Source organism: Scyliorhinus torazame, chromosome 12, assembly GCF_047496885.1.
Source record: "Scyliorhinus torazame isolate Kashiwa2021f chromosome 12, sScyTor2.1, whole genome shotgun sequence".
Lineage (NCBI taxonomy): Eukaryota > Metazoa > Chordata > Chondrichthyes > Carcharhiniformes > Scyliorhinidae > Scyliorhinus > Scyliorhinus torazame.
In genome coordinates, this window is record NC_092718.1 from 93279351 (window position 1) to 93292410 (window position 13060).

The 13060-nt window shown below is 51.5% G+C and overlaps 1 protein-coding gene across 1 annotated transcript in view; it reads left to right on the forward strand.

The window, feature by feature from the left end:
• LOC140387086 (uncharacterized) overlaps window positions 1–4638 on the forward strand; it is a 33253-nt gene extending 28615 nt beyond the window's left edge. Inside the window, exons 5-6 of the mRNA XM_072470095.1 lie at window positions 4248–4407; window positions 4545–4638. Coding sequence (XP_072326196.1) covers window positions 4248–4407; window positions 4545–4638 — 254 coding nt within the window. The remainder of the gene's footprint in view (window positions 1–4247; window positions 4408–4544) is intronic.
• The last annotated feature ends 8422 nt before the right edge of the window (window positions 4639–13060 follow it).

Sequence of the window (13060 nt, forward strand, 5' to 3'; positions counted from 1 at the left end):
TGGCCTCCCTCCGCCGCCATCTTGCTTCTCACTTTCCTTCTTTGCCGCTGCTCCAGAGGATCCTCCGCAATCTGGCCACTATTATCTCTTCTGTCCATTCACATCCGGGGAGACTCCCTTCTATGTTGCCTCACAGTGGGTTTAGCCTTCGAAAATTGCCGTTGGGGCTCCCGATAAGAGCCCAAACGTCCGTTAAAATGGGAGGTGCCGAAACGTGCGACTTAGCTGGTCATCGCCGGAAGTTCACTGCCATTTATTGCCGATTCCCGAGGGCATTGGAAGAGTCAACCACACTGTTGTGGTTCTTGAGTCACATATAGGCCAGACCAGGTATGGATGGAGCAGATTTTCATCCCGGAAGAACATGAGAGAGCCAGCTGGCTTTTACGACAAACCTCGTCGTTAGGTTTTCAATTCCAGATTTTTATTGACAAATTTCACCATCTGCAGTAGTAGGATTCGAGCCCAGATCTCCAGAGCGTTAACCAGGGTCTCGGGATTACTATACCACTGCCTCTCCCTTCTATTCCTTTCTCCCTCATGTGTTTATCTGCCATCCACTTTATTGCAACCATATTCTCCACATCAGCCTTTCCCTACGGCACTTTCGCACACTCTGATATACATTTCCTATTCATTGAAGTGCTTCGCTGGCTAGGCCAGCATTTATTGCTGATCCCTAATTGTCCTTCAGAAGAGAGCAGTGAATTGCCTTCTTGAACGGCTGCAGTCCCAGAGATGCAGGTACATCCACAGTGCTGTCAGGGAAGATTTCAGGATTTTGACCCCTGACACTTGAAGGTGGTGATATTTGCAAACGTGATGGCACAACTGAAAGAATTGACCATTATCAGGAAAGATTGAACAGGCTGGAGTTTGTTTCCACTAGAAATGAGAAAGGCGGTGAGGTGATCTGGTAGAGGTCTTTAAGATTGTCAAGTACTGGCGCTCTGAGAGTGCAGCACTCCCTCAGTACTGACACTCTGGCAGTGCAGCACACCCTCAGTACTGATCCTCTGGCAGTGCAGCACACCCTCTGCACGGACCCAGTGACAGCACAGCACTCCCTCAGAATTGACCAATTTGATAGTGCAGCACTTCCTCAATTCTGACCCTTCGACAGTGCAGCACTCCCTCAGTACTGAGCCTCTGACAGTGCAGCACTCCCTCAGTACTGACCCTCTGACAGTGCAGCACTCCCTCAGTACTGCCCCTCTGACAGTGCAGCGCTCCCTCAGTACTGACCCTCTGACAGTGCAGCGCTCCCTCAGTACTGACCCTCTGGCAATGCAGCACTTCCTCAGTACTGACCCTCTGACAGTGCAGCATTCCCTCAGTACTGACCCTCTGACAGTGCAGCACTCCCTCAGTACTGACCCTCTGACAGTGCAGCACTCCCTCAGTACTGACCCTCTGACAGTGCAGCGCTCCCTCAGTACTGACCCTCTGGCAATGCAGCACTCCCTCAGTACTGACCCTCTGACAGTGCAGCATTCCCTCAGTACTGACCCTCTGACAGTGCAGCACTCCCTCAGTACTGACCCTCTGACAGTGCAGCATTCCCTCAGTACTGACCCTCTGACAGTGCAGCACTCCCTCAGTACTGCCCCTCTGACAGTGCAGCGCTCCCTCAGTACTGACCCTCTGGCAATGCAGCACTTCCTCAGTACTGCCCCTCTGACAGTGCAGCACCCCCTCAGTACTGACCCTCTGGCAATGCAGCACTCCCTCAGTACTGACCCTCTGACAGTGCAGCATTCCCTCAGTACTGACCCTCTGACAGTGCAGCACTCCCTCAGTACTGACCCTCTGACAGTGCAGCATTCCCTCAGTACTGCCCCTCTGACAGTGCAGCACTCCCTCAGTACTGCCCCTCTGACAGTGCAGCGCTCCCTCAGTACTGACCCTCTGGCAATGCAGCACTTCCTCAGTACTGCCCCTCTGACAGTGCAGCAATCCCTCAGTACTGCCCCTCTGACAGTGCAGCGCTCCCTCAGTACTGACCCTCTGGCAATGCAGCACTTCCTCAGTACTGACCCTCTGACAGTGCAGCACTCCCTCAGTACTGACCCTCTGACAGTGCAGCATTCCCTCAGTACTGACCCTCTGAAGTGCAGCACTCCCTCAGTACTGGCCCTCTGGCAATGCAGCACTCCCTCAGTACTGACCCTCTGGCAATGCAGCACTCCCTAAGCACTGACTCTCTGACAGTGCAGCACTCCCTCAGTACTGACCCTCTGACAGTGCAGCACTCCCTCAGTACTGACCCTCTGGCAATGCAGCACTCCCTAAGCACTGACTCTCTGACAGTGCAGCACTCCCTCAGTACTGACCCTCTGACAGTGCAGCACACCCTCAGTACTGACACTCTGACAGTGCAGCATTCCCTCAGTACTGACCCTCTGACAGTGCAGCACTCCCTCAGTACTGGCCCTTTGACAGTGCAGCATTCCCTCAGTACTGACCCTCTGGCAATGCAGCATTGCCTCAGTACTGACCCTCTGGCAATGCAGCACTCCCTCTGCACTGACTCTCTGACAGTGCAGCACTCCCTCAGTACTGACCCTCTGACAATGCAGCACACCCTCAGTACTGACCTTCTGACAGTGCAGCACTCCCTCAGTACTGATCCACTGACAATGCAGGACTCCCTCAGTACTGACCCTCTTACAGTGCAGCACTCCCTCAGTACTGACCCTCTGACAGTGCAGCACTCCCTCAGTACTGACCCTCTGACAGTGCAGCACTCCCTCAGTACTGACCCTCTGACAGTGCAGCGCTCCGTCAGTACAGACCCTCTGGCAATGCAGCACTTCCTCAGTACTGCCCCTCTGACAGTGCAGCACTCCCTCAGTACTGACCCTCTGACAGTGCAGCATTCCCTCAGTACTGTCCCTCTGACAGTGCAGCTCTCCCTCAGTACTGACCCTCTGACAGTGCAGCAGTCCCTCAGTACTGCCCCTCTGACAGTGCAGCGCTCCCTCAGTACTGACCCTCTGGCAATGCAGCACTACCTCAGTACTGCCCCTCTGACAGTGCAGCTCTCCCTCAGTACTGACCCTCTGACAGTGCAGCACTCCCTCAGTACTGCCCCTCTGACAGTGCAGCACTCCCTCAGTACTGACCCTCTGACAGTGCAGCATTCCCTCAGTACTGTCCCTCTGACAGTGCAGCTCTCCCTCAGTACTGACCCTCTGACAGTGCAGCAGTCCCTCAGTACTGCCCCTCTGACAGTGCAGCGCTCCCTCAGTACTGACCCTCTGGCAATGCAGCACTACCTCAGTACTGCCCCTCTGACAGTGCAGCTCTCCCTCAGTACTGACCCTCTGACAGTGCAGCACTCCCTCAGTACTGACCCTCTGACAGTGCAGCACACCCTCAGTACTGACTCTCTGACAGTGCAGCACTCCCTCAGTACTGACGCTCTGACAGTGCAGCATTCCCTCAGTACTGACCCTCTGACAGTGCAGCATTGCCTCAGTACTGACCCTCTGACAGTGCAGCATTCCCTCAGTACTGCCCCTCTGACAGTGCAGCGCTCCCTCAGTACTGACCCTCTGGCAATGCAGCACTTCCTCAGTACTGCCCCTCTGACAGTGCAGCACTCCCTCAGTACTGCCCCTCTGACAGTGCAGCGCTCCCTCAGTACTGACCCTCTGGCAATGCAGCACTTCCTCAGTACTGACCGTCTGACAGTGCAGCACTCCCTCAGTACTGACCCTCTGACAGTGCAGCATTCCCTCAGTACTGACCCTCTGAAGTGCAGCACTCCCTCAGTACTGACCCTCTGGCAATGCAGCATTGCCTCAGTACTGACCCTCTGGCAATGCAGCACTCCCTAAGCACTGACTCTCTGACAGTGCAGCACTCCCTCAGTACTGACCCTCTGACAGTGCAGCACACCCTCAGTACTGACCCTCTGACAGTGCAGCACTCCCTCAGTACTGACCCTCTGACAGTGCAGCACTCCCTCAGTACTGACCCTATGACAGTGCAGAACTCCCTCAGTACTGACCCTCTGACAGTGCAGCACTCCCTCAGTACTGACCCTCTGACAGTGCAGCACTCCCTCAGTACTGACCCTCTGACAGTGCAGCACTCCCTCAGTATAGTTCATTCAGGTGATGAGAAATGTTGAACTACACTGATCGGGGATTGGATCTGGTGTGAGATGAAGGGGACCTGGATGAAACTCAATTGAATTTGTATGTATTAATCAAATCACTGTTTCTTTGCTACACACACAGTGGAAATAACAACTTACGTGATGAAAGACTGTGTTTCCGACTTTGTCTGTCTAAATCCTAATGCACTCAACCTTTCTGCTCTGGTTCCGACCATCGGATTCTACTGCTGCAAAGACAACCTGTGCAACCTCAAGTCATGGAACTTCACCAAAACTGACCCTACAGCCAGTCCCAGCTCTGACCCAACGCAACTGAATGCCTCCACAACCAATCTGAGCTCTGGCCCAACCCAAGTATCTCCACATCAATTCCGACAATGACTCTCAGCACTGGCCCAACCCAACTAAATGCTTCCATTGGCAACACGACTGCTTCCAACTCTGGCCCAACCCAACTGAATGCCTCTATTGGCAGCGCACTTCTCCCGGTCTTCCTGAAACTTGTGCTGTGAGCGCAATGCTTCAACTCTTCAACACTCTTCGACTGGGTGCAGTACCTTGTGGGTTGAGTCAGGGTTCTGAGAGGAATGGAGAATTCCAGCATGCTCAGTGTGGTTAAAACTCTCTTGTCCAACAGCTTTACCAACTCCCTCAATATCCTGCAATGTGAAAGTATTCAGTCTACTCCCTCTCAAACTGGGTTATATCTTGGCTCTGGTATTAACGGTGTCTGCTCAACAATGGCTGTCTTTGTGATATGACTCGTCCCAGGTCTAATAGGGGCCATTTGGCCCACCATAGCTGTGTCACATTTTTCTTGATCAATCTGAACTAATCCCACTGCCCCACTCTTTCCCTTTTGCCCTGTGTCTAATTCCAATTTATTCCCCTGTCCCACTCTCTCCCCATAGCTCCATCAATCCAAACTAATCCCACTGCCCCACTCTCTCCCCATAGCTCTGTATCAATCCCAAATTAATTCCTCTGCCCAGCTCTTTCCCCAAAGCCCTGCATGAATCACAAACTCAGCCCACGGTCCACATTCTCTCCCCATAGCCCTGCATCAATCCCAATCAAATGCCACTCTCTCCCTATTCCCCGTATCAATCCCAAACGAATCCCATTATAATGACCTTTTTCGTAATAAAGAGGACATGCTCTGGACTGTAGGAAATCACTGTTGAATCATTAACTTCTGAGATCTACCCTGCCTGTAACACAAAACCTTCCCCTCTGCTGGTCACTGAACATCATCTTAACTATTTAATAAACCAACATTTCACTGATTTTCTCAATAAATGATTTATTGTTAATGTGGAATTGAATATAAAGTTACACCTCTCTGCATCTCCCTCTATTATTGGACCCAGTCACCTTTCTCTGTCTGTCTCTCTACACTCAGCCACATTGCCCTCTGTTTCCCTCTGCTGGTGTATCTCTGTATCACTAGAAGTTCACTGTTTAAACCTCTCCAGTGTATATGTGCCAGTGAGTTCGGAGTTCAGTTTCAGAGAGTACCTCTGGGTGGAGTATTCCTTCATTTGGTGACCTTAATGAGACTGTTCAAGGGTTCATTTAGATATTGGTGAATATGATTGCAGATAACGGGGCAGGAGGTGTTAGACTGGGAGGGGGTGACACAATTCCCCCAGATATGATCTGAGGCATGTCACAGTTTGGGGGTACAACAGGCAGGTATTATAACTCGTGCAGAGGGGGTAACTTGCATTTTCACAATACCTCCCCCAGGGCCCAATATTGTCACCTCTCGGAGATTTTAATAATGTTCCGGAACACTCCAACTGAGAGTTCCACTTGTGGTGAGAATTAGCAAACCTGCCACAAGGCTAAGCGGATGTAATTTTAACTGTGACTTACGATGCTGTTTGAACGTAGCTGGGCCACCCCCGATGGAACAAATGGGAGCAATTTGCCCCTGAATTCTGGGGTGGTGGGAGGGGGGGAGGATTAAAGTGAGGACAGCGAATATCTTTGATGTTAAAGTGTGGCCTCTGTGCTCAGTGATAGATACAATCAGCAGTTTGATAGTAACTGAGAGTTACTGACCATTGCTTTAAAATGATTTACCCTGAAATTAAGAGCATGGGTTACGGTGACGGATATGTAAATGTTTTAATTTCCCAATCACTTGCAAACTACATAATAAATTGAAACGATTTTAAATCCTGCCCACCTTTTGTATTGTATGACTGCTGTCAATCGGTTTAAAATAAAGAAATTAATGTTCTCCTTCGTCCAGAACTTTGTCCAGAACTAGAGTCCATCATTGTCAGAGTGATTGGACAGGATTGGCAGCTAAACGTTCCAGGGTTTAGATGTTTCAGGTGGAATAGAGGGGGATGTAAAAGGTGTGGCAGAGTTGCACTACTGGTTTGGGAGAATATCACAGCTGTACTGCGAGAGGACACCTCAGAGGGCAGCGAGGCTATGTGGGGAGAGATCAAGAATAAGAAAGGTGCAGTCACAATGTTGGGGGTTTACTACAGGCCTCCCAACAACCAGCGGGGGATAGAGGAGCAGATAGGTAGACAGATTTTGGAAACGAGTAAAAACAACAGGGTTGTTATGATGTGGATGGGATTGTTGTGATGGGAGACTTCAACTTCCCCAATATTGACTGGGACTCACTTAGTGCTAGGGGCCTGGACAGGGCAGAGTTTGTAAGGAGCATGCATGAGGTCTTCTTAAAACAATATGTAGACAGTCCAACTAGGGAAGGGGCTGTACTGGATCCGGTATTGGGGAATGAGCCCGGCCAGGTGGTAGAAGTTTCAGTAGGGCAGCATTTCAGGAACAGTGACCACAATTCAGTTAGTTTTCAAGTGCTGGTGGACAAGGTTAAGAGTGGTCCAAGGGTGAATGTGCTAAATTGGGGGAAGGCTAATTATAACAATATTAGGCGGGAACTGAAGAACCTAGATTGGGGGAGGATGTTTGAGGGTAAATCAACATCTGACATGTGGGAGGCTTTCAAATGTCAGTTGAAATGAATTCAGGACCGGCATATTCCTGTGCGGAAGAAGGATAAATACAGCAAATTTCGGGAACCTTGGATAACGAGAGACATTGTAGGCCTCGTCAAAAAGAAAAAGGAGGCATTTGTGAGGGCTAGAAGGCTGGGAACAGACGAAGCCTGGGTGGAATATAAGGAAAGTAGGATGGAACTTAAGCAAGGAGTCAGTAGGGCTAGAAGAGGTCACGAAAAGTCATTGGCAAATAGGGCTAAGGCTTTTTACACATGCACAAAAAGCAAGAGGGTAGCCAGGGAAAGGGTTGGCCCACTGAAGGATAGGCAAGGGCAACTATGTGTGGAGCCAGAGGAAATGGGCGAGTTACTAAATGAATACTTTGCATCAGAATTCACCAAAGAGAAGGAATTGGTAGATGTTGAGTCTGGAGAAGGGTGTGTAGATCACCTGGGTTACGTTTAGATCCAAAAAGACGAGGTGTTGGGCGTCTTGAAAAATATTAAGGTAGATAAGTCCCCAGGGCCGGATGGGATCTACCCCAAAATACTGAAGGAGGCTAGAGAGGAAATTGCTGCGGCCTTGACAGAAATCTTTGGATCCTCACTGTCTTCAGGTGATATGTCCCGGAGGACTGGAGAATAGCCAATGTTGTTCCTTTGTTTCAGAAGGGTAGCAAGGATAATCCAGGGAACTACAGGCCAGTGAGCCTTACGTCAGTGGTAGGGAAATTACTGGAGAGAATTCTTCGACACAGGATCTACTCCCATTTGGAAGCAAATGGACGTATTAGTGAGAGGCAGCACGGTTTTGTGAAGGGGAGGTCGTGTCTCACTAACTTGATAGAGTTTTTCGAGGAGGTCACTAAGATGATTGATGCAGGTAGGGCAGTAGATGTTGTCTATATGGACTTCAGTAAGGCCTTTGACAAGGTCCCTCATGGTAGACTAGTACAAAAGGTGAAGTCACACGGGATCAGGGGTGAGCTGGCAAGGTGGATACAGAACTGGCTAGGCCATAGAAGGCAGAGAGTAGCAATGGAGGGATGCTTTTCTAATTGGAGGGCTGTGACCAGTGGTGTTCCACAGGGATCAGTGCTGGGACCTTTGCTCTTTGTAGTATATATAAATGATTTGGAGGAAAATGTAACTGGTCTGATTAGTAAGTTTGCAGACGACACAAAGGTTGGTGGAATTGCGGATAGCGATGAGGACTGTCGGAGGATACAGCAGGATTTAGATTGTTTGGAGACTTGGGCGGAGAGCTGGCAGATGGAGTTTAATCCGGACAAATGTGAGGTAATGCATTTTGGAAGGTCGAATGCAGGTAGGGAATATTCAGTGAATGGTAGAACCCTCAAGAGTATTGAAAGTCATAGAGATCTAGGTGTACAGGTCCACAGGTCACCGAAAGGGGCAACACAGGAGGTTGAGGGGCGACCTGATAGAGGTCTACAAAATTATGAGGGGCATAGACAGAGTGGACAGTCAGAGGCTTTTCCCCAGGGTAGAGGGGTCAATTACTAGGGGGCATAGGTTTAAGGTGAGCGGGGCAAGGTTTAGAGGAGATGTACGAGGCAAGTTTTTACACAGAGGGTAGTGGGTGCCTGGAACTCGCTACCGGAGGAGGTGGTGGAAGCGGGGACAATAGTGACATTTAAGGGGCATCTTGACAAATACATGAATAGGATGGGAATATAGGGATATGGACCCAGGAAGTGTGGAAGTTTTTAGTTTAGACGGGCAGCATGGTCGGCACGGGCTTGGAGGGCCGAACAGCCTGTTCCTGTGCTGTACCTTTCTTTGTTCTTTGTTCTTTGATAGTCAGAGGATACAGCAGGATCATTTGGTGACTTGGGCGGAGAGATGGCAGATGGAGTTTAATCCGGACAAATGTGAGGTAATGCATTTTGGAAGGTCTAATGCAGGTCGGGAATATACATTGAATGGTAGAACCCTCAAGAGTAGTGACAGTCAGAGAGATCTAGGTGTACAGGTCCACAAGTCACTGAAAGGGGCAACACAAGTGGAGAGGATAGTCAAGAAGGCATACGGCATGCTTGCCTTCATTGGCCGGGGCATTGAGTATAAAAATTAGCAAGTCATGTTGCAACTGTATAAAACCTTAGTGAGGCCACACTTGGAGTATAGTGTTCAATTCTGGTCGCCACACTACCAGAAGGATGTGGAGGCTTTATAGAGGGTGCAGAAGAGATTTAGCAGGATGTTGCCTGGTATGGAGGGCATTAGCTATGACGAGCGGTTGAATAAACTCTTTGTTCTTTGTTCTTTTGTTCTTTGTTCTCTCCAACCTGACTTCAGTGTCTTCAGTTTTTTGAGGCCTGGGATCGGAACATCCGGAAGTGATGGCCTCTATATTTCCAGGGCATACCTGCCCCACATCCCGATGATCTCTGTGCAGCAGATGCTGTGATCGGACAAACGTCTAATGTGGGCGGGGCTCGCCCTATCTCGTGCTCAGTCATGGTCTGCCAAGTGGCACTTCAATAACCTGCTGCTGGAGGACGAGCTGTTCCTGAGCTTGTTTTATCGCTTCTGGACCGGCTGGAGAAGGAAGTGGGAGGCTTTCCCTCCTTGAGGCTATGGTGGGACGTGGGCAAGACTGACGTCCGTGCCTTTGGTTAGGAGTAGGCGAGGGAGTTGACAAAGAGTCAGGAATCCAGGGTCAAGGAATTGGATAAGGAGGTCCTCGGCCTGGAGTCACGACTCGGTCAGCCCGATGAGGACCCGGCCCTGTGGCTGGTGTACAGAGGGAAGAAGGGTGCGCTGCAGCAACTGCAACTTGTCGGGTCCCGTGACGGGTACGTGAAGTCGCTGATCCAGAAACTCATGGACATGGACCATGGCTCCCCCTTCTTCTACTAGCTGGAAAAACGATGCAAGGTTCGTCATCAGCTCTTTACGCTGCTGGCCGACGACGGGTCCCTCGTCTCAGATCAGGAGGAGGTCAGGACCCAAATTCGAAGCTTCTGTAATGCCCTTTTCTCGCCAGATCTGTCCAGTGAGGATGCTTGCAGAGTTTTGTGGGAGGACCTGCCACAGGTCGGCCTGGAAGAGTTGGTGGACAACTCTCGACGGTCTGTGCAGGAGCACAACCCTGGGGCTGGGCTGGTGGAGTTCTTCAGGGAATTCTGGGATGTCCTGGAATGCAAACACGCTGGGGTCCTTGGGGAAAGTATTGCGACAGGAGAGATGCCCCTCTCATGGCACAGGGCCACTGTTACCCTGATGCCAAAGTGGGGGGATCTCCGTGAACTTAAAATCTGGTGACCCGTCTCCCTCCTCAGCACGGATTACAAGATCTTCGCCAAGGCGATATGTCTGCGTCTTGGCACCGCGCTGGACCACATGATCCACCCTGACCAGTCCTACATGGTCCCGGGTCGCACGATCTACAACAACATCCATCTGGTCCGCGACCTTGTCCCAGGGGGATGGCGTGTCAGGCGCATACCTGTCCTTGATCAGGAGTAGGTGAAAGACAGGGTGGATCACGAACATTTATTCGGGACTCTGCAAGCATTCATGTTCATGACGCATTTCGTCACCCGGATCCGACTTCTGTACACTGCCGCAGAGTGCCTCGTTAAGGTTACCGAGACCCTGACGGTGCACTGGGAGAGGAGTGGGTCAGGGCTGCCCCTTGTCAGTCCAACTCTATTCCATTTGAGTGGAGGCTTTCCTGTGCCTCCTGCGGAGGTGGTTTTCGGTCTGACTCGGCGCGGGCCGGGCATTGAGGTGGTCCTCTCGGCTTACATCGATGATGTGCTCCTCATGTTCACTGACCCTGCTGACCTGCGGAGGACGCAAGAGTGTCAGGCTGTGTACTCAGCCATGTCCTCTGCCAGGATCAACTGGGCCAAATGTTCCTGACTCCTGGGGGTGGTCCGTGGCAGATAGACCCCTTCCCAGAGGAACTCAGGCCTTTCACCTGGAGCAGGACCTGCCTCCTCTAATTGGGAGTCCATCTTTGCCCAGCTGAGGAATCCTGGCCGGTTAACTGGCAAGAGACCAAGGTCACCGCTCGCTTGAGACGCTGGACAGGACTGCTCCAAGTGCTGTCTTGCAGGGGCCGAGTTATTTTCATAAACCAGCTAATAGCCTCCATGTTGTGGTTCCGGCTGGTCACATTGACACCTCCCCTGACTTTGTCACAAAGCTCCAGAGAGTGCTTGCAGGGCTCTTCTGTGCCAAGAGACTGCACTGGGTCGCTGCTGAGGTTGTGAGTCTCCTGCTTCGGGAGGGCTGCCAGGCGCTGCTGTGCCTTTGCAGTTCCACCTCCAGACCCTGCAGCGATATCTCTACATTGAGCCTCCTCCACGATGGTGTGCCCTGGTGACGCATTTCTTCCACCAGGTTCACAGCCTGAATTATGACATGCAGCTCCTGTTCACAGATCTGCAGGGTCTTTGTAACCCTCGGCTAGCATTGCCCGTCCTTCACTAAGGTCTTCTTAAAGCCTAGAACATGGTCGTCTTGCACCGCACCTCTCCACCGCCAGGATTGGTGGCTGTCGTCAGGGAGCCGCTACTCAGGAATCCACACCTCCACCAATAGCATTTTGAGTGGCTGGCGGAGGAGTGTGCTGTGGCTGCCGGGGTGACCAGGATCGGGGACGTGCTGGGTGGCAGAGGAGTGGGCTGGATGACACCCCATGAGTTAGCACTATGCAGGGCGGTGGATGTCTGGATCGCAGCCGATGCCATCCGAAACCTCAAAACGGTCATGCTCGGACCCAATGGCATTCCTGGTCTATAGGATGTGTGTGTGTGGTGGCCTCCCGTCTAAGCAAACCCCTGCTCGGACGGAATTCCACATTGGCCCCAAGCCCAAAACCCCCCTCGGGCGCTGGCGCCCCACAATCCTAGCCACCTAACGGAAATGCCCTCCGTGCCTTTTCACACTGCATGGAGGATTTCCTTTAGGAGCTGCTGCTGCACACTCTTCACCTCCTTATATTCGCGCTTCACCCAGACACACCATGGCATGCCTTGTTGCCAACTGGCAATGGAGGCCCCCACTGGAGGTCCCTCTATGGAGAAGTCCTTCCCCCTCAATCTTGGAGACCTGGGCTGGAGGGTGTTGCATGCAGCAATGCCGTACAACCACCGGTTGCACTGCTTCATGGACTCCCAAGAAGCCTACCATTTTTGTGGTCTTGTGGAGCCTGTGGACCAGGTCTATATTCAGTGTCCGAGTCTGCACTCCCTTTTTAGTTTCTTAACAATGTTGTATTAAAGTTTTGTTTGCGCTTCAGTCCCACGCTCCTGATCTATGGGCACCGGGTGCGGAAAGGGGCAGAGAAGGCGGAGGACCTCCTTGTGAACCTGCTCCTGGGCCTGGCAAAGAGTGCCATTTATAGGCCCAGGCAGCGGACGACCAGGCTGTCTACCCCTTTTCCGTGGCTATATTCACGGCTGGGTATCACTAGAGGGGGGACCATGCGGTGTCCACGGGCACCATTGAGCCCTCCGTGCACAGTGGGCACCGCAGAGGTTGGGGTGCTTTATTGACCCCATCCAATGCATTCTTTTTGGATATTTATAAGTTTCCGTTGATCTTTGTTACTTTCGGGCAGTGTTTGTTTCCATTCTTATATGTGGTTGACCTCAAATGTGCGCCAATCCACCTGACCTGCACTTTTTTCTGAATTGCAGGAGGAAGCGGGAGAACTCAGAGGAAATCCACACTGGCACCGGGACAACGTGCAAACACTACACAGAAAGTTACCCAAGACCGAAATTGAACTTGGGTGCCTGGCGCTGTGAAACAGCAGTGCTAACCACCATGCCACTCTGCCACCCTCAGTAGAGAGGGAGAGCTGTGCTGTCAGAGGGTGGGTACTGAGGGAGTGCTGCACTGTCAGAGAGTCAGTACTGAGGGAGTGCTGCACAGTCTGAAGGTGAGTAATGAGTGAGTGGTGCATT